Here is a 27,383-nt window from a genome sequence, read left to right as displayed (position 1 = left end):
TGTGCTTTCGCCCCACATTCTGAAGACAGCAAGGTTCCCTGACACCAAGCAACATGGGTAGGGTCCCTCCACTGTGGCAGATGGTGGACCCAAGTTCAACCTCAAAGTCCAGGCTCCTTTCCTGGTGCCAAGCTGCCTCCTGGGGCTCCCAGGAGGTGTGGGGGTCACAAAAGGAGGAGGGTTGGGTGTCACGCAGGCCTGGGCTAAGGGCCTCCTGGAGATGTGGGGCTGGGTGATGTGGGGACAAGGTTTTCCTGGGTTCTGTCTTTCCACACACTCCAAGAGCTGACATCTGCATGAACACCATTCCATCCCAAGCAGAAGCAGATGCCCTTGTAGGACTCTCCCCCAAGGCCATTAATTGACATATGTGCCCTAAGCATTCAGGAGGAGGTTTGTGGATGGACACTGGCTGCCACAGTGTGGGCAGAACAGCCCTAGGGAACATCTGGCAGTGGAGGGTCCTGCTGATTTCTACAGCCAAGTCTTTCTCATAGCTCCAAGCTGGAAGAGTCTGAGTGTGGCTGAATTCCAGCTGTGCTAAGGCCCATGTCCCTGACTCTGCCGCTCTGGGATGTTTTTAATAACGGCTGCCTTTGATCTTGAGAAGAGGATTAAAAAACATGGGATGATTTAGAAAAAGAGTTGAGACTCTAGAACTGCAAAAATGAGCAAAGGATTAGAAAACAAGGCTGGGAGGAAGGTCAGAGGGCCTGGGACTGTTTGGTGTAGGATGACCCTCAGGCAGCTTCCCATGGCTGAGAGGTAAGCGGAAGGAGCACGTGCCCAGCCTGCACTGGCCAGTGTGAGCATCCCTCCCATTCCTGGCTGCAAGGTCATGTCTCCACCCGCTCATGCGACAGCACTTCCTTATACACCTCTGCCCAAGGGACTGTGGCCATCAGTTACTCCCTTACTCCTTCATCAAGATGTCTGCCATCTTTAGAGCAACCTGTACACTCCACAAGGACAGGAGTATGTCTGCCTTGTCACACAGTAAGCACTCAATATTTGCTGAGTGTCAGACACTATGATAAGCACTGAGGTGGTGATACCAGAGAACCAGTGTCCCCATGAGAGCCCAGGCTGGGAGCAGGCATGCGGCAGACTGCCAGGGGACACTGGTTCCTGGGGAGGTGTGGCCTGGGCCATAGGGAGGGCGTGTGGCCTCCAGGAGGCGCAGGCAGGATGAGCTTGCGTGGGCAGCCAAGTGATGCTTCTATCTCCTCTCCTAGCTCATGATAGATACTAGATGGCTCTTTGTCTCCCTGCCCTGCCTCTCTGTGATAGGTCATGGCCACACCCCCCCCAGGAAGGGTCCGTTAACCCCTGTGTTATTCCAGTTGCTGGATCAACAGGTGGTCTGGGTTCGACCCAGAGAAGAAATTGAAAAAGGCAGGTTAGGGCCCCAGCAGTTCTGTTACCAGGGACTGCAGAATATCTGGACTGACAGAATCCACCGGAAGCTGAAGAGCTGTTCTGGGTGGACACTGGGGATGGATTTAGCCTGGCTTGCTGTTTTAGAGCGAGTGAAGACCTTTTCTTTTTTCTTCTTTTACTGTTTATTTCAATTTCATTTAACTGGGAAAATGTACCATGAACTAGGACTGGAGAAGTAAACAGTGGTATGTCACTTAAAAATAAAGTGTACGACAGAAGATGCAATGGGAGGAACATGCAAGAAACTTCTTCTCCTTCCATGTTAATCTACTCTGTGCAGAGCAAGGGTGAGGACGTGGGGTGGGCTATGCCGAGGTCCTCAGGGCTTCATGTGCCAACAAGCCCAGCACACCCAGGTAAGTGTGATGAAGGTCCTCAAGCAGACTGTGACGGACACAGCCAGATCAACGAGCCGCCCGTTTAAGGCACACTCTGGGGCCTGGCACCTTCACTGGGCATTGCGACTGCTTTCGAGGCTGAAGCCTGAGAGGAAGCATTCGCCCACAGAAATATTCCACTGGCTGTGCATTCTTGTTTTTGTAACATCCTGACTCCCTGCTGTCTGAGTGTGGACGGGGCTGAAACCCTGGCAAGGATGAGGGGGACCTGCCCCATGGGTCCTCCAGGGGCAGGGGCCGCTCCCATCCCTGCTCCCAAGGGGATGCAGTGGGTGCACACTGAGTCCTCAGGGCTGGCCCAGGAGGAAGGGAGGGCCTGGCATGGCCAGCATGTGGCCACTGCCCACATGCGGGGAAGGAGGTAAGGGGCAAAGGATGATGCCTCCTGCTTGATGGACAAGTATGCCACATGCCCGCCATTAACTCTGTCCCCTCAGGTGGGCTTCACAGAGGCAGCACTCAAGGGGCCACAGTGCTAAAGGGCACTGCACAGTGAGCAAAGGGCAGGCACATACCACAGCCCCGCCATGGCCACCACCAACTCCAGTCACTGAGCCCCCAGAGTCTATCTCCCCCTTCCAGAATGCTCCACACCATCGGACACGCTGCCCTGACCCAGCTTAGTCTCTGCTGCTTTCACAATGGCCCCGGGGCTGGTCTGACCTCTCTCAGATTCCAGGATGCTACACTGCTCTTCCTCAGGCTGCCGCAAAAGCTGGAAGGTTCCGGGTCTCAGTCCTCAACATCTCTGCAGACTTTTGCTTCTGGCTGAGCCAGACTCCAGTCCCAACCCTGGGCTCCAGACTGACCCTGGAGTACATGCAAGAGTGACAGGGATGGTTGTCACATCATGCTTGAACAGGGCTGTGTAAGTCACAGTGGACAGAGTGGCGTGAAAGGACGATTACGAGCAGATCTTGAGTCACTAGCTGAAAGCTGGAGCTGCATTTTGCAGACAGTCAAGTTTTCACAGAAGGACCCTGTCTTATCTAGTCTGTGGCATCTGATGGATCAACACCTGGCCCAGGTGAGACTTCCTGAGGACTGCACTTCTTTCACAGTCCCTCTAATTATGTCTGTTTGTCCATATTACCTTTTCTAAGTAGTAAGTCTACTTACAGAGAACCCTTTCTCCATTTGCTTTGGTTTTTCAATTTCTAGCTCCAGGGTGTGTCCAACAAAATCACCACTAAATCTATCCACTGCTAATTCCCAGGGTGCAATAGAATTTCCAAACACAATGGGTTGAGCTTATTTCAGAAAAAGGAATGGAGGCAATTGTAAACGTGTGTCCCACAGAGGTCCTGCTAGGAGCATCTCTCAGCCAGCAGTGTGACGGCACACTCTAGTTCTCTCACTTTCACTGTGCGTGCCAAACATCCTGACACCAGTCGGGTTCCCAGGGTCTGCCTGCTGCCTGCTGTCAGGCCTGCTTCACACCTGAACCTTCTGTGTGGCTCTGCCATCCCTGTAGAAGCTGCCTGTACCGGTGCCCACTCTGGTCAAGCCACCACTGAGCACCCCGCACAGAGGATGAGCCAGGGACAGTGAAGGCTCGGGAGGGTCATGAGGCCTTCCGAGGAGTGCGCGCCTCTGCATTTCAAGTGTCACACGATCACCTCTGCCTCTATGCAGTCTCTACTAACGAGGTGCCCCCTGCCCTGCTCCCAGGGGGCCCAGGGTCCCCTGCAGTCTCCTGGACATTCTCCTATCTTCATCCCAACTACTTACACACATCTGTGGCTTGGGCATGTCTGTTCTTTTTACAAATGTCAACACTGAAGGTCCTTGGGGTCTAGTGACTCACAGTCAAGTGATTGCCAAGTAGCAAGAGCTGGACCTTGGCCTGCATGACCTGAGTCCAGAGAGCTCCCTCAGCTGGTACAGGGCAACAGTGACTAAAGGCACCGCACACTGCAGACTGACAGAATTAAATTATCGTGCCTGCCCATCCCAAGCAGGCCAAGTCTGTCCATGTAGCTCTCTACCATTCTCTGTTCAAAATGCTCACCCGGGTAGCTTCATCTATTAGCACAGTCTTAACATTGTTCTCTGCGGCAGAAGTAATCTGCGTTCACAATGTCATTCCCCCTGAGATGCATCCTCCATATCCCCAGTGTCGTATCTAATGTGTCCTTCAGCTAAATCATTAGCAGCATAGATAGCTTAGCAGAAAACCTGTGGGACCGAACAGACCATCATTCCATCAGGTCTGAGTGCTGCTGCTCTGCCTGTATCAGGGGCCCATCTAGAATCTAGGATAGACCCCTCAGCACTTGGGGGAGAGGGCTCCCCAGACCTAAATAGCTTCCCCTGCAGACCCTGTCTCTGGCTTCAACCGGCATATCCACTCACCCGGCAGTGTTGATGGAGTCCCCAAGGGGTGTGAGGCCTCCAGGGTGGCTCTGACCACCTTACCCTGTTCCTTCCTACTCTGCCTATTCTGCCCCCTCCTCCTCCTCCAGCTCCCCTCTGCAATTTTTGGAAAAGCTACTCCTAGCAGGTTAAGTGTCTCACTGTTTCCCTCCTAACATTCAAGCAAGTCCCAGAAGTCTTTGCTCAGGAGCCTTAAGGAAGACATGTCCCTCTATCACCACTGCGGTGCTACATGGGGACTTGCATGGGCTGCGTCACACCCCATCTCTGTGCCATTGCTCCGAAGACCTGCAGCTTCCTGGGAGCAGGGACACACATGCAGGGCTTGGGACAGCCCCAGAAGTACCAATGGCAGAACCTGAGGTAAGGAGAGAGTCAGCGCCCTGAGCAGCTACATATTCCAGGCCCAGCAGCGCCAGGGTCCCCACTGATGTGACCGTGGGGAAAGCAGCAGGCCCTCCATGGAGGAAAACGCCCATCAGCTCCAGAGTCCCAGGGTCACTCCTGATTCCACATAGGGGAGCCCAGGCAGAGGGAACAATCTGCCCAGGGCCACATGACTGAAAACTGAGTCCCGATGTGACTTGATCTGCAGAAACCCCCTGCACCAGATGATTTTGCAGCAGGCCACAAAGCAGCCAGGAAAACAGCCAGAACACAGCGTGGTGCCTGGCACTTTGGCGGGTGCTAAGCGGGATTTCCCTGGAATTATCAAACAAGGAAAGCAGCTGACTCAGGACAGTGAGAGGGCAGCTCTGAGCCTCAGGGACTACAGCTTCCTTGCTGCTAAGAGTGGTCCGAACAGTCTGCTGCGATGATAAGAAGGGTGCACCAGAGGCTGGGCCAAGCAGCACGCCTTGCAGCATCAGGTCTTCACGGCACCCGAGGTCCTAGTGCCCCTGCCTTGGAGTCAGTGGGGCTCAGGCAGGAAGAGAAGGGGCCTCAACAGCTGCCACTCTGGCATGCCCACCCTCCCCCGCCCCAGGTGCAGGCTGCGTGCTGTCCCCCCAGGTCTCTGTGCCTCTGATGGACACAGGACTCCAGCTCCCTGCCCACAGCACAGGAGTGAGGCAAGTGGAGGTGGCATGTTAGGGGACACACACCTTCTTCCTGATTCTCCACTAGCCTTCTGTTCAGTACGGAGACTCTGAGCGCAATACGGGGTAAACACATCTGCAGCACACCTTTCACCCGCGGCTCTCAGAGCACTGTGCAGTGCCCTTCTGGACCCAGTGCCCTTGCCTGGCGAGGCTCTCATCAGTGATCACTGAACGGTGCTCATGACTCAGTGCTCGTGAGTCACCAGAGTTGCCAGGCTCCAGGCAGGCCGAGTCAAACCAACACGCTGCTGTTGGCATTGCTACTTTGTGGCACTGGGGATGAAACCCAGGCAAGCATGCTAGGCAGGCGCTCTGCCACTGAGTCACATTCCCAGTCTTTGTTCATTTTATTTTGAGACAGGGCCTTGCAAAGCCGCCCAGACTGCTCTTGACCTCGGGATCCTGCTGCCTCACCCTCCCAAGAGCTGGGAGCAGAGACGTGTGCCATCACATCCAACTCTGCACATTATTTAAACTTGGCTCTGCATACATAATACATGATGTCTAAAGAAAGAAGTGGAGAAAGCCCTCTCTTGGCCCTAAAATGAAAAGAAACCAGAAAGACGCACAGTGGATGGCATCGGTTTGACCCATATTCGGCTTGTGACCCTTTGAATGAAACTGCCACCAGGGTACCTCCACTTAGAGGCTGCCCACGCTCCCAGGGCCCTCCCACAAGCCCACGCCCTACCAGGCACTGGAAGAAGGCGAATGCCTTCGCCTCAGGGACCCCAGGTGGAGGGTCTGCTTAGGACAGCGATTGTCCTTTGTGTTTTCAGAAGAAGGTTCATCATCGTCTCTGCCACCTCCACGGCCAGCACAGAGGCTGATTCACTTCAGGCGCTTCATTTCAAATCCATTTTAAATCAGTTGACCAGGTTCCCATTCATTAAACTGTGTCTTGGGGAATGACCCTTTCTCGGATGTCATTAACATCCATGGAAGGGAAGGCTCCTGGGGCCACGCCCAGGAAATGAACAGAGAAGCCACTGTTTATCCTCCGCTCACTGGCACTCCTGCTGCTCAGGATTAGTTCTCAGGACTTGTGGGAGTTGGTCCCAGAGGTGGCCCTCTGTGATTTGGGGGAGGCTGACAGGACTCAATGCCAGCAGGAGGACAGTCATTGTCAAGATCATCAACACGGAGAATAAGCCACCCTCATGGGCAGGGCTCAATGACATAACCTCCCAGGAAGAGGACAGCTGGATGCGGGCAGCTAGCGTGTGAGCACGTGGGTATTTGCACGAGTATGTGTCTGCACTTGCACACTTGTGCATGTCCATGTGCATGTAGGTTGCAGCTATGGGGAAGTGTGTGCATTCTGTGTTCATGTGTAAAGGTGAATATATGCATGCACACAGGTGTGTGTGTGTGTGTGTGTGTGTGCATGTCTGTGCACACGTGTGGGTGGAGTCTGGGCGTGGCTTTGTGCACATCCCATACCGTGTGCAACTCTAGATCTCAACAGGAGCCTGCAGCAGAGGAAACTGCTCCTAGCTTAAATGTTCTTTTCCACTCTCCCCATCTGTTATGGTTTGGATGTAAGGTGTCTCCCAAAGGCTCAGGTGTGGACAATGCAGGAAGGTTTAGAGAAATGTATGGGCTATGAGAGCCTTAACCCAATCAGTGAGTTAATCCTTTACGGCATTAACTGAATGGTAACTGAAGGCAGGTGGGGTGTGGCTGGAAGAGCAGGGACTGGTCCTTGGGATACATATTTTGTATCTGGGGAGTGGAGTCTCTCTGCTGCTTCATGACCATCACATGAGCTGCTACCCTCCACCAAATCTTCCACCATGATGTTCGGCCTCACCTCGAGTCCTGAGAAATGGACCGGCAATCTGTGGATTGAGACCTCTAAAACAATGAGTCCCCAAATAAACTTTCCCCCTCTGTAATTGTTCTGGTCAGGTCTTCTAGCACAGCAGTGAAAAACCTGACCAAAGTCCGTCCCATCTTATTAAACTACCTACTCTTTGTGTTTAGTTCTTCTCAAGATGACCTAAACAGGCAGGCCCACCGCAGTTCCAGAGGATTTGGATCCTTTATCTCAATTTCACAAAGCTCTGTGAGGAAGGCAGGGCAGGGCGGATTCCCACCACATCCTTTGAAGCGGGGGAGCTGAGAGAGTTTACAGGATCTCTCAGCTGGTAATGGATGATTCCAGAATTTGAAGCTGTGCACAGAGCATGAAGGTCCACAGTTTTGCTAGGGGGTTCTTTGTACTGTACACTAGCTCCCTGCAACCCTTGGGATGAGGTCCCAGCTCCCCCACTGCACAGGATCCTGCCTGATCCCTGCCTGCACCCCCACACATTCAACTTTGATTCCAAAACACTCTCTTTCCTGCCTCTGCACTTCCCTTCCACTTTTGCTCCTCCACCAGCCTGAAGCCCCAACCACACCCTTTCCCTGAAGAGCCTATCTTGCCCTTGGGAACTCAGGTATACGACCCCACTCCAGGAAGCTCTCAGGCTCCCTGAGCCACTGTTCCCGTAGAGCCTGTGTTGATACCTGCCATATGTTCACCCCGCCCCCCCGGGGGTCAAAACCATGGTTGTGTTTTTGTTTTGGGGTGTTTTTTTTTTTTTTTTTTTTTGGTACTAGGGATTGAACCCAGGGGCTTTTAGCCCCTGAGCCACACCCCCAGCCTTTTTATATTTTATTTAGAGACAGGGTCTCCATGAGTTGTTTAGAACCTTGTTAAGCTGCTGAGGCTGGCTTTGAACTTGCAATCCTCCTGTCTCAGCCTCCTGAGCTGCTGGGATTACAGGTGTGCACAGTGGGCACAAGGTACAGGAGGCCACAGAATGGTGTCCCTCACAGTCACACACCACTCCCTCCTCACCCTGCTCCAGGCAGGCTTACGCCTGGTCCTCCCTGGACCTGTCCTGTCCCTGGAGCCTGGCTGCCATCCCATCTGTCACTCATCCCCCTGCCTCTGCTCAGCCTCTGGCAGCAGCTGCCTCTGACTCTTTCCCTCCTCCACTCCCTCTGCACAGTTCTCTCCTCCCTCCTACTACTGCCCAGCACCCAGCGTGTCCTCTGGTCCTTGCTACATTCCCCCTCCTCTTCTGGACCTAGAACAGAGCCCCTGCGTCCAGCAGGAACCACTTCTCTGTCTACATCCCCTCCTTAGAGCTTCTCATCCACACTCACTTCAAAAGTGGGCTTCAGGCTCATGACTGCCAGACCTCCTCCCTGACATCCAAACACGCAGAGCTCACTCCCTGCTGGACGCATCCTCCTGGACGTCAAAGGCGACTTCCAAGTTTACAGCTGAAATCCAACTACTCACTTCCACCCATCCCAAGGCTCCTCCCTCCCTTAGCTCCTCTGGGCAAGAGGCACCACCACCTGCCCAAGAGGCCAAAAGCTCCAAAACACCCGCGGCCTCCTCTCCCATGAACTCCATGTCCACAGCACCAGCAGGAGCGGCTGGCTTCTCCATGAAGCCGCAGTCGGCCTCCCAGCCCGCTCCTCCGCAGGCACGGGTCTGATCACAGGGTTCTCAGGCAACCGCTCACAACCAAGGATCAGCACTCGAGTGGGCACCTCAGCTCACCTCCTAGAGCCACCAATACAGGGTGGCATTCAGTCGGACTGGGGCGCACATGTAGAAGGTACTGCGGTCTGAGAAGGCACCAAGAGCAAGGTGAGCAAACGGTGAGTGCAGCTGCTGTAGAGTCAGCTTGGACTTCCCCAAGAGAGGGACCAGCTGCCATTCCAACCTCTTCTCAATCACCCTCATGTTTTAGTCAGTTATTTTGCAGCTGTGACCAAAAGACCTAACAAGAACAATTTTAGAGGAAGAAAAGTCTATTTTGGGACACACGGTTTCAGAGGTCCCAATCTGAAGATGGTAGCTCCATTGCCCTGGGCCCCAGGTGAGGCAGGACATCATGGCAGAAGAGTGTGGTGCAGGAAAACAGGTTGGGACATGACCACCAAGAAGCAGTCAGAGAGCTCCTTCACCACGGACAAAATATAAACCCAAGGGCATGCCCCCATCAGCCCAGCTCCTCCAGCCATACCCTACCTGTCCAGACTTACCATCCAGGTAATCCCCATTCGAGGATTAATGCACAGACTAGGTTAAGGCTCTCGTAATGTAGCCATTTCACCTCTAAACTTTCTTGAATCGTCTCACACATGAGCTCTTGGGGAACACTTCACATCTAAACCATAACACCTTCAAGTCACAACGTCTCACCTGAGGACAACCTTAAAGAGGCCTCAAGACCCATCAGACATCACTCAAAGACAGCTGCCTAGTTTTAGGAACAGTGGTTGGGATACACAAGCCATCTGGGCTAGAGAAAATGTAGGGCCAAAAAGCTGCCTGTGTCTTCTGATACATAGCATGATGTCATTTGAGGGGACAGCTCGACATGCTGTCAGTCCTGGGGGGCTGGGACTGACAACAGAGGATACAGAACACAGTTCCTTGCTTTCCAGAACTGAGGACAGCTCCCTGTTGCTAATGCTATCCTGTTGTTCCAGGAGCACCATATTGGGGTTCCCATCTCTGCTGGGGCTCCCTCTTGACCCCCCTGCGCTCCTACATTCAGATAGCAGGAACGTCTCCCCTTCAGGAGTCTGGGGAAAACGCCCCGCCTTCCCAGCTTCCTCGCTGCCCGCCCCCTCAGGGCTACTCCACCTGCAGGCCTGGAAGGACATCACACTTGCCGCTGGCCTCCCTCTCCATCCTGCTGTCCTCTGTCGGACTCCTCTCCCTGCACTGTGCGGGAAACCTGTGATCCCAGAGGCACGGCCCTCCACCCTCTGCGGGATGTTCAGGAAGACGTGCGGGTGGTGGCAAGGCACAGTCATAAGGACTAAACGAATAGCAACAACAATGCTGTTTATGACGGTCTGAACCTGGAACCTCACTCTGAGTTGCACAGAAGCACAGAATGCTTTGTGTGCAGTTTCACAGAAGTACGCCCGTGTGCACACTGAGGGAGGCCTGCGTAGGAAAGCTCCCAGTGTTCGCAGGCTGCTCGCCACGTTGGATCACCCCCAGACACCACCTTCGCTCAGCCTGGCTGGAAGCTGGTGCACCCATGGCAGACTATGCTCAGGTGATGATGAACTTAGCAGCTTAAAACAACACAGCTTTATCTACAGTTCTGGGGTTCCGAAGCCTGAAATCAACACATCAGCAGGGCCGTGTTCCTCCTTGGTTTCTCCAGCTTCTAAGGGCCACCTGGTCCCCTTGGCTTGTGATTCCTTCTACCTCCAAAGCCAGCAGCGGCTGGGTAATCCCATGATGCCGCCCCTCTGATTTCGACTCTTCTGCCCCATATAAAGGCAGCAATAAGCTTGAGCCCACCTGTAGAATGCAGGTCGACCTCCCCACCTTAAATTCAGCCAGTCAGCAACTTTTATTCCTTCTTGCCATGAAGAACCCACCATGCACAGGTTCTGGGGATGGGGCCCTGAGCATCTCTGGGGACCACTGCTCTCTGTCTCTTAGGCAGTCATGGCTGAGTAGTGACATACTGGAAGTCTTACTGCTGTGCTGTAAGTAACTGCAACTGCTTCTCCTTGCCATTACAGTTAGGACACTGGTGTGATTTCTTTTCGGCATGCATGTGTAGCATCTATGAATTTCATCTGGGATGGTAACAGAGATGTTATAAAACATTCGCCATTCAGTGGGAGCACACGTCTGTGGGGTGGAGACCCTGTGAGCCAGGTCAAGTTGCCCGCCTCCTGAGATGACCTGCCCTGCTGTGTCCAGCTCTGCCGGGACTAGAAAGCCAGGCTGGGCTCCAGCCCATCCTCCTCTCCACAGAGCTGTGCTCTTGTTGCTGACTGAGCTGGGCCTCGTTGCTCAGTGTTCCCATACCCCAAGGTCAGAGGAAGGGCTACAGTGAAGTGCTTCTTACGAGAGGGTGCCTACGTCTTCTGAGTTCCCTGTCATCCCAGGCACTCCCTGACTCCAAGACATGGTAACAGTCAGAGGGCTGTAGACAAAAAGCCCACTAGAGCCAAGCACAAGAACAAGCACAGAACCCCAAAGCCGAGTCTTCCAGGTGACACCACGGGGGACGTTCAGGCTCCAGGCAGGAGCTTACCCTCCAAAGCAATTAGGGCTTCTCCCACTGCTTAGACTGCAGCCACACCACAGCCCCCTGCATTGAGGGTGGGAGGCAGAGCCGCTTCCTGAGGGTCATAAGCACACGTTGGCTTTCACAGCCCTGCGCTCAGAGCAGAGTCACACATGTCAGAAAGAAGGAAATGGCAAATACGATTCCAAATTTATGTGGAAAGAGATGGCATAAGTGAATGTGGTTTGTAAAAAAAACCCATAAATTCCTAGCTGTAGAAATGTGTATGTACAGACAAAACAAAAACAGGGGTGTTATCTGCAAGAAACCTGTGGGAATATCAAGATATTCACAGGCAGGAAGAACCGTTACAGATGTCAAGGAAGACTGAAAGCCTAAAAGGGAGAGGACGGCGGGGAGTGAGGAGGCCGTGACTCCTGGCCGCGCGAGATGGCTCACAGAGGGGCCGGCACACTGCCTGCCCTGCCACCGGTTTTTTCTTGATTGTACGTAGACAGCAGCCTTTTCTGGAAATACATGCCACACATGGTCCTAAGCCTGCGCTGTAATGGCTGCCTGCTGACACTCATTTCCCTGCGAGTGTGTCCTAGGTCTGAGGTGCTGAGCCTCCCGGGGGACGGGCAGCTGCAACCCTGTCTGCTGAGCAGCAGAGCCCTACACAGAGGGGCACCGCTGCAACGCAACATGTCCACCAGCGGCTGGCCCAAGCCACACGAGAAGGGCCAGCTCCCTTTGTTGTGAGAGGGACCTGCAAAGGGGGAGAGGCGCCACCGGCCTCTGCACTGCGAAAGAGGACAGAAAGGTCTCCACGCGCTGCAGAGCAAACAGGACTCACCGCCGGGACACCTCGTACTCCTCTGGTTCAGGAAATGGGTCTAAGAAAGACCACCCTTCTCCTGCAACAGGACTCTAGTTCTCTGAGAGTGTGCTGTGCAAACAAAGAGAAGCAGAGGGGGCGGTCCTGGCACAGGACTCCCCATGGCTGCTGGATGGCGGCCCTTCCGGGAGGTAGCTGCACTAAGCCGAGCTCCCCGTGCGCCTGTTCTACCCTGTGCTTAGCACGCGCCCCTCAGGGTAGGCGCGCCACAGACACCGCGCTGTGTCACTCTAGTATCCTAGCGTGTCCCTCGGGACTATTTTAAACCCCACTGGAACAGATGGCAGTGCAGCCACAGTGGGGAAGGCGGCAGGCGGCAGCTGACGGCCGGAGCGCCTGCTGCTATTTAGACAGGCTTTCTGCGCACGGCCTTCCCTTTGCTGACCTTTAAGCACACCGTGGACTTCCAGGGCCCCTTCATCGCCAGGTGCGCGCACGGGTGTCTCCTCCCTACCTCTCCATCCGGCCTGGAGGCCCCCAGGGCCAGCCCGCCTCCCTCCTCTCCTCAGTGTGGGTCACTCTGCTGCGCCCCCTCAGCAGGAAGCACCCACACGCCCCGTCTTCACAGAGCCACCCAAGTACCCATCCCTGCAGGCCCAGCCTCCCTCTCTGCCCGGGTCCTGTCAGGCTGGCGCAGCTGGCGGTCACAAGGCAGGGTGTGACTGTCCCGCCCCCGAGGTGCCCTTTCTGGGCCAGCGGGGGAAGCCATGGCATCTTTCCTGGGCTTACCTCCCCCGGTCCGGCGGTCTGTTTCCTTCAGCAGTTCTCTCCCTGTCCTCAGACGTGAGTGAAAGAAGCTGCGGCAAGACCCCAGAGGAGCCCTGCTGGACAGCAGAGTGGAGGAGGAGAGTGCGGCAGCTGAGAGCCAGGCTGGGCCCCGCCCTGCCCAAGGCAGAAATCCAAGCCCAGCGCTACGGGGGTCACAGCTTTGTCTCAAATCTGTTTATCATAAGGCAACACCATCCACCTAAATCACTCAGCACAGTTAACAAACGCAAGATGTTAGTAGCAAGCCGAGCCGTGAACAGAAAAAGAGACCGTCAACCCCTTCTTACTTTGAGCCCCACGCAGCTCTGAAGTCGCCCTGCAGGAGCTGGCGAGGAATCTAAGATCCGATGTTAAAGCCCACGGGTGCCACCCCACTCACTGAACACCGGCCCACCTGCCCTCGCTACTGCGGCTCTCTCAGGTAGGAGGATCCACCCAAACCAGACTCCCTCTGGGCCTGCTCCCAGATCTGTGTGCTTCTGGTTAAGCTCCCAGGCCTAGCTCTCCTGCACTGCGTGCAACGTGCCTCAGCACCAGCCTTTCCAAGTCAGCCTCTGCCTTACCTAGCTGAGGCTGCTGTGACAAAGCACCTTAAACAGGGTGGCTTATATACAACACAGGTTCATCTCTCAGTTCTGGAGGCTGGAAGTCTGAGATCAGGGTGCCAACATGGTTGGGCTTGGTAAGAGCCCTCTTCCAGGTGGTGGACAGCTGACTGCCTTTGTATCCTCACCTGGAGGGAGGAGTGTGAGCCAGCCCTCTGGCCTCCTCTTCTAAGGACACTAATCCTATCCATGAGGGCTCCATCTGTATGGCCTAATCACCTTCCAAAGGCCCCACCTCCAAACTCCGCCCACTACATTGGGAGCTAGATTTCAACACATGAATTCTGTGGGGACACAAACATCCAGTCCACAATGGCCTCCCTAGGACCTGCCCTGAGGTCAGACTGCCTCCACTACTAGATGTTGTAAGGGATCAGGTGATTTGAGCCACAACCTTGTTAATTTAGTGTAACTGCCTGCCTGGAGCAACAAGTTCCCCTGGAGAGAGGCGGTGTCCTTCCCACCTGGGCCCCAGGTGCCCAGCAGAGAGCCCACATGGTGCCCGATGCTTGCTGGATGGGTGCCACCCAACGGGAGAGAGTGGGGCTGAATTCCACATGCAGTCAGGGCTTAGGGAACTGCGCTGTGTCTGTAATGACACAAGCTAAGATTTTACCAGAAGCTTAGCACGCAGCAGGCTCAGGGGCAACTGCTTCATTTGCATCATCCACACAAGAAACCCTTGGGGCAGGCTCTATTATTTTAACATTTTACAGAGAAGGAAACAAGTTCAAAGAGCAGCACTTTGTCCAAGGTCAAGTGCTGTCAAGTGAGATCTGGGCTCAACCCAGGCTGTCTCACTGTGCTGCTGGCTCTACCAGGGGCTGCTCCACCCTGTGCCACAGCCTTGGGAGACGCTCCTTGCTCTGCCACCTGGCAAGGCACCCCCAGTCAGCCTGGAGCTCACGAGCCTTCCCAGCAGCACCAGCTGCCTTCCTCCCACCTGCCCTCTAGTCCGTGGCTCAGAACACTCAGCAGCCCTCCACACTATGCCAGCAATGATCCAAGTGCTGGAGAGCCTGGAGGTGGGCGGGACCAGATCTCCACCCACTTGCAAGAGTTTCAGCTGGAGGGGAGAGAAGCCAGATGACCATACTAAGATGACCAAGAACTGGCAGGGCGGGTGGCCTGCCCTCCCCCACTTCCACCACTGCCCAGAGCGGGAGAAGAGCTTTGGCCCCTCAGGCGGGGAGGATCCCATTCTGACAGTCCACACTGACCACAGGTGCACTTCTTTCTGGGGTAACTACTTCCATGTGGAAGCAGCTTCTCCCAGATCTTCCATTTCCTGTGGTCAGCACAGGTGGGTGGGTCTCCCCCCAGAGGACGGCCACTCCACTATTCTCCCACAGGTTGGGTGAGGTCAGGGAGTGACCTTAGGGCCCCTCAGTCCTGAATCTCCGCTCCTGAGGAAGCAGGAAGCCCACAAATAGCTGCAGCCTTTCCTTTGAGCAGAACCCATGCTGTGAGGCGCTGCGGGTATTGTGGAAGGGCCTGATGTCGAATCACAGGGGCGCTTTTCCCCCATTTGCCTATTTAGTGCCTGGGTTCATTTTCTAAGGCTGCTTAACAAAGTCAACACAACGGGAGTGGCATGGAACAGTTCACATCCTTCCCGTTTTCTGTGCTAAAGTCTGCCACCAGGTGGGAAAGTTCTCCACCTGTGACTCAGGGATTTGATTAGGCCCAGGTGGCTAAGCCTCCCAGTTAGGACCCACTGTGTGGTCTACAACCAATGGTGGTGACAGCTCATCATATTCACAGGTCCTAGAGAACAATACTCCTACAGACCTGAGAGGCTGAAGAGGCTTATGGAGGATCTTGTGAGACTGGCCACGGGCAGCTGGGGCAGAGGCCATAGCTGCGCACACACTCGAAGGCGTTTGGGATTAGCTCCGTAGGACAGCGGGAGGGAAGGCATCCCAGGGCTGGTGTGATGAGCACGGAGAGGAAGGGGAGATGGGAGGCAGGTGTCCATGGGGCCTGGCAGGCCCAGAGGTTCTAATCTGACTTTACAGACCCTTCCCAGGTCACTGGAGGGCTCTGGGTGAAGGATGTCGTGATGGATTACACTGAAAAGACTCAGCTGTCCTCCTTGGGTAAGGGAGACCTCAGAGGAGCAGCGACAACATGGTGTGGCCAGAGAAGAGTACTCCAGCCAGGGGAAGAGACTGACGATGGAAATGGTGCGTCTTAAGCTCTGACTTATGCTTGAGGCACACGGGATGCTGGGAAGGTGCAGTCCGGCACGGCAGGCCTGGGTGGAGCCAGTGACTCTGCATTCTAAGAGGCCCCCAGCGCTGATGCTGCTGGCCCAGGAACCACATTTTGGCTTGGATAAAGGCAGCAGCCATGGAGACATGATGGAGATGAAGGCCAGAAAACATGCTGAAGGTCAGATGTCGGGGTGGAGAAGCAAGGAAATCAGGATTGAGCACCCCAGTAGCTACTCGTGGGTAACGTGGAGAGGAGGGGAAGGGCAGAAAGTGGAGCATCTAACTCAGGGGACTTCCTCTGGCCAGGGTGGAGACTACTACCCCCTGGGAATGTGAAGCAGCAAGGGCCAGCTTGGAGCTGCACTGTCCAGGGGCAAAGCCAAGGAAGGCCAGTTTCACCTCTCATGCTGATGGGCTGACAGCTCTGGCCCCCTTCTGCCAGGGCATACAGCTCTGGGCCCAAAGCTGGGACAGACCAAGTGATCTCAGCCAGCTAGGTGAACTTCCAGGGAGCACCGTCAGGGAGGAGGAGAGGAATCACAGAGGAGGTTAGGATGCTGACCGGGACCAGGCACCACACAAACAGCAATAAACTTAGCAGTATTAGAATTCAAATGAAGTGGGATTCTGCAGAGAGCACCAGCCACAGTTGCAGCCTACCGGGGACTAATCATGGGAAAGTGGGGCTTGGGAAAAGGAAGAGAAGGGAGAAGCGCAGTTCAACAGGCTAGCATCCTCGGCCTGCTGAAGGCGGATGACGTGGGAAAGGGACCTGAATGGGATAGAGACAGGCCTTCATGGCTCAGTTTTCTCGACATTTCCCATATGGCCACAGACACATCAAGGGACTAATTACTTTAATGATTTCACAAAATAATGGAATTTCAGTAACTACCATGGCATAAGAGGGTTCAGTAAATTGTCTGACAAAAGAATTTTGAAAACAGATAGAATGTGGCATGTCAAGTCATCAGAAATTATGCCAGAAACAGAAATCTCTGAAAGAGTTTTATTTAAGACAATGAAAAAGAAAAGCTTCAAACAGCTAAGGGAGGACCAAGGAAGGCCTACAAAGGACAAGGGGTGGTGTTAAGTGATGAGAGTAAGCCATCACACCAAGAGGCCGAACGCGTTTTCTGTCCCTGTGTCTACAAGCTGAAGGTCACCACCCACAGGCTGCAGAGAACACATTCTGTAGGGATTGGGAAGGATGATCAGACTTTAAGAGGCTACCTGTATGTATAATTAGGAGCTGGATATAATTAAAGCTGGCAGAGCCCCAGGAGCAAATAAATTGTACTGTGAAGTTCTTCAGGCAGAAGCCAAAGCTCATCAACCAACCAAAACCTGCAGTTGAAAAGTGGTTATGGTAGTAAGGCCGCACTGGGGGAAGCATCCTCAGTGAGACTTTGGCATTTCACATAGATCCAAAGAGCTGGGTGGGAATCAGACAACAAAAGTTAAACCTGGATCACAGACACCTGCTCAGAGTCCAGGTTGTGTGCATCCAGCATTAGATCACCTGGGCTTAGGCAGCCTGTGCCTCCAGTCCCTGTGACAGGCAACGGCTCGGATTGCCACAAAGGGCATCTGGGGTCCATTTGCACGGGTCTTCCAAAGGTGCTTAATCCACCATGACTGTGAGGAGTGACAGGAGGCAGAAACTGCAGTATGTGTGTGTGCATGTGCATTCATGTGTATGTATGTATGTATTCATGTGTATATGAATGTGTTTGTGCATGTGTACATGTGTGCTGTGTATGTGTATGCATGTGTATATTCGTGTGTGCATGCATTGCATGTTTGTGTGTGCATGTGTGTATGTGTGTATGCAGGTGTGTGCATGTGTGTGTGTGTGAGTACACTTTTTTCTTCATCTTTCAGGAAGAATCCTTAGATGAGCCACAACAAAGACCAAAAGCCACAAGAGGAAAGTAGAGTCAATGGTACAACTTGAGGGTGCTGGGCGTCCTGCTGTTACAATGTGTCACACACACAGGCAGCAGGGCACACAGGTGGAGGAGGTGCTGAAGGGAAAGGAAACAGGAGGAGGAGACAAGCTAGGGATACCTCCCCTTTTCTCCACCACGTGGAATCCCTGGAATCCCTGGAGAGACTGTCTAGGGTATGCCTCTGTGAGGGAACAGAAAGGTGAAATCCCACTTCCTCATTAGATAACTGAGTTTAAACAGATAATGGAAAAGGAAGGACTTCACTCAGTCCTTCTACTGGCAGAGGAGAGACTATGGCTCAGCCCACTTCAAGGCAACTGAGAGGGCACTATCTCCTAGACCAGGATCTTTCAAGGGTTCTTCAGCCAGGCCTTTTGCTACACATTTAAAATCAAATTAATACAACAGAGTGGTTGTTTTAAAAAATGATAATGAAGTAGACTTTGAAGCCTCTCTGCTTTCCATATTCCTCTCTCTATTATTTTGCTACGATCACGAAATGCTTAACACTGCCCAAGGGAGGGCCTGGGTCTGGGCTCCCCTTGCAGGCAGCCTTTGCAGAACCAGGCTTCTCTCAGCCCCCTGGCTGCACTTGGGAAGTGCCCCCGAGGATAGTTTCTCCCCAGCAGATGCCCTGGTCCAGATGCACAGTGAGAAAGGGGCTCAGGGACCTGAAGCCTCAGGCCCGGAACTCTAACAGGGCAGACTGGATGTACACGTCTTTGCCAACAGGCGACGGGTTTAGGAGAAAAGTAGATTACATTTCCTTGCAAATATAACAAACAGCAAATAACAGTGATCAGGGTTTCCTAGTAAGCACCAGAACTAAGCTCTGCACACTGGGCCAGGGAGTGCCAACCTCAGTCTCCAGCGCCAACCCACAGCCACCCACCTGGGGATGACAAGGGTGGGTGGCAGCAGCTGGGAGAAGGTGGGTTGGTGTGGGCAGACCTGGGATTCCTGACATTTTGCCCATTTTCTGCTCCTATAACAGATACCACTGCCTGCCTAAGTTACAGAGAAAGCTCCGTGTGGCTCGCAGCTCAAGAGACTGGACGTCCACTGTCAGGGTCCAACTGGTAAGGCCTCCTTACTGCATCGAGACTAGGCAGACGGCATGTGAGCCACATTAGAGGACAGAGGGAGGGAGATTCTGAGATAACCAACCTACTCTTAAGAGCCTCACTCTCTTTAGGAGGGTGGTGACCCCAGAACTGAATCCCCTCTTAAAGGCCCCATCCCACAATATTGTTATAATGGCAATTAGACTCCAACATGACTTTTGGGGGGGGAAACTCAAGCTATAGCATTTGCCTTGATTTGTTTGTTCATTTATTTTTAAATCAACAGCTTGGTATGTGGGAAGCAGGCCGGGATTGTGAAGGAGCCCGGGGCTAGGCAGAGGGTGCCTGCGGGTCAGAGGCAGACTTGATCACTCCTTCCTGCCGCTCTCCACCACAAGGCACCAGCAGACTCGTTGGAAACATTTAGCACAGGAGAGAAAGCAATAAACAGAAGAGTGGCAATGCCGGGGGCACTGGAGAGCTGGGAATGGACAGGCAGTAGGCGTGACACCTCTCCACACATGAGCCAGGGGCAGGCAACTCTAGGGCTGAAGATCAGACGTCCCTGTGTGGACAGAGATGCAGGCCTGTGGTCATTAGTACGAAATATTTACTCCCTTGGAAGGCAAGTATGACACCAAGCATCAGATGTGCAGAACAGGGTCAGGTGCTCCACAGAGGGCCCTGGGGTGCTGTGGTTGTGATGGCACCTCCTGACCTGATACCCAAGATCTGTGCCAGAGAAGGTTCCTGAGCCCTGAACCGAGGTGTCAGCTGTGGCAGCAGTACAGACCTACCCACACGTGTGCACGAAATCTGTGGCCAGCATCACCTCCATGACACCTGAGAATTCACCTGAGGGTGTCATAACCCTGGAATGAATGACAGCCTTTCCCCAACAGACAGACCCCTGCACTCTGAACTCACTTGTGCGTGTGAAGGTTAATTTGAGTGCCAACTAGACTGGCCACAAGGTGCCCAAGGATTTGACCGCATGCTACTCTAGATGTGCACTCTACCATGAGAGTGGTTGTGGGTGAGACTGACATTTGAACTGGCAGACTGAGCTGAAGCAGATGGGTGGGTCTCATGGGTTGGAGACTCAGTTTAGGAAGGCTGACACTGCCATGGTGGTGATACTGGCCTGGGTGTCCCCCAAAGGCCTATAACTGAAGGCCTGGTCATCAGGTTGGCACTACAGAGAAGTGGTGGCACTCACAGGAGGTCCTGGGGTCACTGGGGGTGTGTCCTCACAGGGGCCTGGGGGAGCACTGTTTGCTCCTATACAAGCTCCTGCCATGTGTCACCTTCTGCCACCCTTACCAGAGGCCGCAGTGGGTCCATCTGATCTTAGACCGAACCTCTGAAATTGTGAAGCAAAAGAGCCCTCTCTGCTTCATGGTAAGTAGGATTCACTGTGAAGGTATCTCGTCATGGTGGTGGAGAGCTGACTGACTCTTCTCCAAGTAAGAAGGAAGTCCTTCTGCTGAGCCAACTTGGAACTGGGTGTTGTTTTCCCTCCTTCAGTCTCAGCTGACACGTCAGCCTCCAAACCTGTACTACACCGTTGGCTCTCCGGGACCTCAGCTCGTTGATGGCAGGTCTTGGGACGTGTCAGCCTCCACCATCACATGAGCCAATGGTGCTGTGTCTCTGAATCGCTCTCGCAAACACAGCACGCTTTCTCACCAGTCTCAGCAGAGGGTGGCGGTCACCGCTTGCTGGAGGGAGTTTGGCAAAGTGCACGCCACTGGACGGCTGCAGCTGGGCTGAGCTCCAGGAGGCGGGGCCCTGCACAGGGGAAGGTCACAAGTTACGTCACACATGGCATCTGAACTGAAAGGGTGTCTCACTGAAGTTATTTGGTTTTTTAAAAGGTACACGAAGAACAACAGATGATCCACACCGTTTCACTTGCAGTTCAGAGACCTACCAGAGAGACCATCCCTCACCCGAGGGGTCAACACCCACAAAGCTCCCAGTGTCCCCTGAACCTTCCATAGTAAGAAACAACGACGAAGGTTTTTAAGAATAAAAAGCTCCTGGATTATCAAATCCTCTTGACCTTGGCAAGAAGCAGCTACACTGTGAGAGGGCAGGTTCCTCACTGAGAACACCCTGAGGAGGAGGGCAGGGCGGGCTGGCCCTGCTGATGACAATGACAGCAGCGCAGTCCCAGAGAGGCACGGCTGCACTGGGCCACCTCCCCTGGAGGATCCCTCGCCCTCTGGGGTGCCAGGCTCATGAGGGCCTGCACTGTCCTCCCTCCCACTGCACCGCTCGCCCCCAAGGCACGAGGATCATTCACGCACACAGTGAAGGTACATTTCACGTTCACCACCTCATTCGTCTGTCACTCACTGAAGTACCCCGAGTGCTGAGGACAGCACCGGCTGGAGGGAGCAGCTTGGGCGGTGTGCGCCGAGTGAAAGAGCTTTTGAGTCTTCACAGCAGCCCAGTGTGAGCAGAGGCCTCCCACAGGATGCCCTGTCCTGGCCCCCGGGCCTGTGAACATGTCACCGCACACAGCACAGGGGACTCTGTGGCTCTGACTGCACCAGGCATCTGTGACAGGGAGATTATACTGGGCGAGACATTGGGAGGATCTGGGTCGGGGTAAACACAGGGGTGAGAAGGGGAGGTAGAGAGGTAGAGTAACTGGACGTTAAGAACTCAGTCTGCCCTGGCAGCTGTGCAGGGGCAGGAAGAACCAGGACACAGGAATGTGGGCGGCCGTGAGACCGGGGAAGTCCAGGAAGGAACCTTTCCCAGGGGAACGCAGCTCCGTGGGTGCCTCGACTGCAGCTCAAGGAAACTGCTTCAGACTCCTGACCTCAGAGCTGCAAGATAATAAGTCTCTGTTGCCTAAGTCACTGGGCTGGTGGTCATTTGTGACAGAGGCAACAGGAAATGCACCCAGAGTCTTAACGTGCCACCTGCAGCTGCTCAGCCAACAACTGCTAAATGTCTGCAGGTCAACACGAAAATGTTACTTTTAGCCTCTAAAGTAAAATTTAATCCATAAAAAGAGCCAAGCGTGATGTCGGCCATAAGCCCATGGGGAGATTGCATTCCTGCATCTTCTTTTCTTTATATGACCAGCTGTGACTCAGAGATGCTCGTGATAGTACTTCTTGGGCTGACAGATCTTATATCTAACCTACTCAGGCAGTTTTATTAATCAAATAAAACTTCTCATAAAACCCCAAGGAAACAAAAAAGAAAGAAATGCATTTAATGAAAACTGGTCTTAAAGACGTGCTCGGTGGCACTGGAGAACTGTGTCCTGCTGTGGCTGGCAGGGGCCAGGTTCTTCCTTCTGAGCACTGCCCAGTATGTGAGCCCAGGACATGTCCACGATGCGGAGAGGCGAGGAAAGGGAAGTGGGGACAACTAGGACGTGCCTCCGTGTCCAGTAAGGACTCAGATGGTCCAACCATGGGCACCATCTCATCTCTGTCTCTTCGAGAAGCAAGAGGAAGCAGAGACAAGCAGCTTCTCCTCAGCCTGTCGCCCACAGGCTCCGCCTCCCCACAGGCTCTGCCACCCCACAGGCCTGCCATTATACTCTTCCCAGAAACCAAACTCAAAGGCGTGAGGTTCAGCACTTTGAATTACAAATGAAGAATCATGATATGTAAGATTCTTTCAATTAATATTAATGGATCATGAGAAAAATAAAATTATAAATAGAACATACAGTACTCTCATTTACTCACATGAGAAGGAAATCTGGACATTTCTGAATATCAAGAGTTCATTTGGACACAACAGAAGACACATATAAAACAGGAAAATTCAAAAAGATCTTTCAATCTGCTATGCAACAGCAATTTTAAACCTCTGTTCAGCAATACTGAACACCATGTGCCTTATGATGAAGAGACTTGCTTTTTCCTCTCCAGTGCTGATTTACAGGATACAACTGGAGAATCAAAACGTGAAACCCGCAGTGTGGTCAAGTCCACTTAACAAACACTCATCTTCTGCTCTGTGAGGTCTTGGGGGTTGGGAGCCAAAGGATGTCCCCATCACAAGGCTGTGTGCTCCCCACAGGGCAGAAAGGAGGACAGTGGCTCAGCACACTCATTAGGCAGATCCAACTTCCCAAGTAAAAATGTCCTAAACCAGAGTTTGACTGAAGAAAAAAACTGAAACCAACTCACCTGATATAACAGCTATACTTCAATTTAAAAGAAGGAACAACTGAATTCAAGGGCATTCTTTCACCTGGGAGAGGCTGCAGCCTTTCAAACACCTCTGCTAAAGAAGTGGGTGTTCAATGTCACCTGCCCATCAGTCCATCTGTCCACTTCCCATCCACTGTGTGCCAATTGCCACTGTGAGCCGGGCTGGGCCAGGCAGACACACGCCTCTTGGAAACGCACGTCCACATGCAGCTCCTCACCTCCATTCCCAGTGCCATGCTCGACCCCGTGCTCACAGGAGAGAGGACCCTCTCCAGGTGGCTGCCTCCTCCTCCTGTGAACACCTTTTCCTTGTTCACACTGGTTATGCCGGATGCTCGTCTGCCTCGTCCCTTGTCCAGCTAGCTGTCTAACACCGGGAAGCACATCTAAGCTGTATCCTACACGGCGACCTCATGTATCACTGCACTGCTGCCAGTGCTCAATAAATCATGTCCCTGAGTGGCAGCAAATCAATCCTGTTCTTAGAAAGAAGACACAAATCACTATCAGTAGCACCTTCCCACATTCTCACAAGCATCTGGCCTGTCAGCAACATCCAAAGTCCTCCCAACACTTTGGATGGGAGGACCCAACCAGACCCTTCCTGAAACACCAGGTCTAGCTCAGGACTCTACATGCCAAGATGCAAATGACAAGTTCCAGGACCGACTTACAAGACAATCTGAGACTGCAACCTAGTAAATGCCAATGAAAGCTGAAAAGCCATTTAGCCTGGAAGCGTACAGTCTGCTTTCAACTAGTGCAGAACACCAGGTTACTGCAGGCTGAAACGCCCAGCTGCCCACTGCCCGACTTCCCTACAGGACCTTCTTCAGGGAAACCCTATCACGGCAGAGGTTTGCAGGACTTAATCTAAACACTGCTCTGGAGAACTGAGTCTTCTCTCTGAACCAACAAGTCCGCAGTTGAGCAGGATGCTCTAACTGGACAGTTACTTGGCATGAACCCCAAGCTTTGAGCGGTGCCGTGGGCATACCTAGGGGAGTCAAGAAGAGCACACTGGGATGCCCACTCCTGACTCACCAAAGGCAGGTCACCGGGACATCGCGCCTGGGTTCACTTGTGAGAGCCACAATAACACGCATCCCGACTTATCAAGGCCCAGCTCATCCATTCTCTGCGTTAACTGCTTCAGGTTTCCTTGTTTTCAGTTGTAAAATTCAGAGTCAAAATGACAGTCAAGTTTGGATAACTCAGGAGGCACACCCTCTTCCATTGCCCCAACAACCCTTCACGGGGAAGCCCTGCTGCCTCCACTCCACCTCCCCTTCCAGCCTTTCTCAGGGGGCTGGTTCGCCTCAGCCACCCTTCATGGTGTGCTGGTTTATTCATGGTTTTGTCCTTTTCCCCACCAGTGAGTGACCACTGATGTGGCCCTGCTTCCCTCCTGGAGCCCCAGCAACCAGAACACTACTGACAACAACAGGCACCTAGTAAACACTTCCCCAGTTACTCAAGGGAAGCATAGACAGCTGTACAGAACTCCATGCTGTACACTTCGACCTCAACTGTGAACTTGAATTTTGATTCTACATTATGTTTCCCTGGTTCTGATGTTTGCCATTTGTGTTTTCTGTCCTTAAAGCTCTCAAGTAAGTCAGCTTAAATCTTTCATGAAATGAAGCAGGAGACAGTAGATGGAGAGACAGGTGTAAAGAGGTAGAAAGGATGCTCCCCTCCCAAACACCGTACTCGAGCAGACGGGGAAGCTCTGACTGAGGACAGGAGAGTTGCTGAGCCAACAGTGCCAGCTCTCTTCTGGAGCTGATGTTCTTCCCGATGTTCTGTGTGGACCTGGATGACTGATACTTACTATTTAAGAAGGGCAGTCTGAGGGGGAAAGGGGCCTGACATTGTGGCTGAACCCACACTTCCCACTGGCCACTGTCTGGTGAGGCCTCAAGCACAGAGGGCCTTTGCTTTTCACCCCGATGTACCCACATGTCCATATCATGCTCGTTTTCATTCTGGAATTCTTTGAAAGGGAATAAATGAAGAGTCTCCAGAGTGTTTTTGAAATATACTATACCTCTCCCCCAAACACTTGCCCCATACAGAGCTACTGAGGATGCAATCCCATAATACTCAAAGGTAGAAGAAAATGCACCAGATCAGACCAGTTCCATTCCAAACTCCCCCTTAGGCAAGTTAATGCCCTGGCAATGTGGGGAGGACAGCAAGGAGGGTCAGTGACACAGGCAGATGGGTATTTCCCAGGAGGGGGCCCTCACCTGCTTCACCACCGTCACTGTCCCGGGTGCCATGGCAACCACTGAGGCAACGGCGGTGGCGTCGTGGGTCTCACTGCCCAGCTCGATGATCTGCTGCAGGATGTTCACAGCTGTGGGGTCGAGCCGGTCGCCTTAGGAGGAGGAAGCAAACAGGAGACCATTAGGGCCTGTGAAGGGTGACCCCGGCAAAACAGGACCCTCCTCCTCTGGGTGCCTCACTGGGCCTCTTCCAGAGATTCAACAGGTTCTCAGTAATCACTCATTCTGACAAAAAAATAATTTGTATGGTACTTTATAACTTACCATGCATTTTCTCTAGAAACCTCTCAAAACCTCGAGCATCTAATGAAGAGACGGCATTGTGCTCCTATGCCCATTTCACAGAACTGTCACTTTAAGTGACACCAAAAAAGAAAAAACAGCCCTGAGAGACTTGCCTCAGCCACGGGGTTCTATTCTGCAACCTTTCCAGGGACAGAGTTTGGTGCCTGACTCCTGCACTCTGCATGCTGGGCCAGGGTTTTCGAGGTGGTCAGTGGGTGGACCCCATTCATTCACAACTAATTCATCAGCAGGCAAAACCTGCTCTGGGTATCACAGGTAGACAGACACGCCCTCACCATTCTCAGAGGTATATCTCAAGTCCTGGAGCGCGGCCACGGCTGCCTGCGTGCCTTGAACATCTTCTTCAGCCTCTGTGATGTGAAGATACTGGGTGGAGGGCTCCTCAGATGTCTCTGTTGCTGGCTAAAATAAAAACAAAACCTAAGCGGCCTTCTAACAGGCTGATCAACCCCTAGAGGCTTTAGGATAATGCACTGAGAAAAAAAAAAAAAAAAAAAAAAAAGCACACAAAGCAGCACTTTGACAACATCTAATTTACCAAGCATCCCCAAGAAATCAGTTGCTCCAATGAATAATCCCCAAAGAGAACAAAGAGAAACCTTCTCTTTGTAAGTACCAAGACTTTAAAACCAGCTCTGGTGGAAGCTTCTTGTTCCTGGTTCTTGCAACAGGAAGAGCAGGGTATGCTGCTCCTAGTCAGAGATTTGAAAGCTTATTTATTCTTGCATACACACCAAGAGTGCCTTCCCCGGCTCCTCCTGCTGCTACCAATGCTGCGTCTAATCTGCCCCTTACACGGGGCCTCAGGCCATGGGGCTGAGAGAGGCAAGCAAGCAGCTGATGGCAGGAAAGAGAAGAGGAAGGAAAGAGGATGGGTAAGTACACAACGTGCAGAGCCCGGGTCCCGGCACATGGTGAGATCCAGTGAATCACAGCTGTTCACGCCACTCTGTTTGTTACGTGAGGGATATGATAAATAAAACTCACTACCGAAAATCCATCTGTGCAAGATTAGCACTTGTGAGGGGAGGGGATGGAAAGGATGTTCACAGGTACAGAGAGGGAAGGGAAGTGAAGGGAGAGAACTGGAGGGGAGAGGAGAATTTTCACAGAGCTGGATAGCAGCAGTGGTCTCCTTCTGGTCGGGCTGGGAATGAGAGCAAAACTGAGGCATGACTGTCATCATGAAGGACAAAAAGGATTTCAGATGAAGCTTAGAGGGGCACCAGTCATGCTCTGAAGCACCTGTCAGGAGCAGACAGGCTGACAGCAGCAGGTACCTATCCTTTCACAGCCAGCTGGCCAGCTTCATTTAGGTTTTTCCAGTCTGACACGTAGGAGATTCCCAATAAATACTTGATGAATGCGAAGATTAACAAAAAGAAGGGCATTTCCCTTAAGTGCCCTCAAGTGATGTCTCAGCTAGCACTGGACCCAAGCATGCCTGAGCCTGTGGAAGAACAGGATGCACATGGAATGCTGCTCTTACTCTGGGCACTTTCTGTATTAGTACAGCATTCTTTGTGTTTGTTTTTGTTTTTTTTTGCTTTTTGGGTTTTTTTTTTTTTTTGTCTGCTTGTTTTAGGATTTTTCCCAAGAGAAAAAAAAATTTAAAAAAAGAAGAGATATTTTAGAAATTTGTCTATACAAATTTGGTTTTCTAGACAATTGGGATTTTTCCAAATACAGTTCACTTGAATAATTTCAAGACATCCTGGGCCTG

At 52.8% G+C, this 27,383-nt stretch overlaps 1 protein-coding gene across 2 annotated transcripts in view; it reads right to left on the bottom strand.

Moving 5' to 3' along the window:
• Zfat (zinc finger and AT-hook domain containing) overlaps positions 1–27,383 on the bottom strand; it is a 210,128-nt gene that overhangs the window by 933 nt on the left and 181,812 nt on the right. For both annotated transcript variants that reach the window (XM_047522686.1, XM_047522695.1), the window contains exons 14-15: positions 25,936–26,062; positions 25,316–25,446 (exon numbers count right to left, since the gene is read on the bottom strand). In XM_047522686.1, the coding sequence (XP_047378642.1) occupies positions 25,316–25,446; positions 25,936–26,062 (258 nt within the window). The remainder of the gene's footprint in view (positions 1–25,315; positions 25,447–25,935; positions 26,063–27,383) is intronic.

Source organism: Sciurus carolinensis, chromosome 1 (assembly GCF_902686445.1).
Source record: "Sciurus carolinensis chromosome 1, mSciCar1.2, whole genome shotgun sequence".
Taxonomy (NCBI): domain Eukaryota; kingdom Metazoa; phylum Chordata; class Mammalia; order Rodentia; family Sciuridae; genus Sciurus; species Sciurus carolinensis.
The sequence above is the reverse complement of the archived record's forward strand: the minus strand, read 5'-3'. Positions and strand labels throughout refer to the sequence as shown.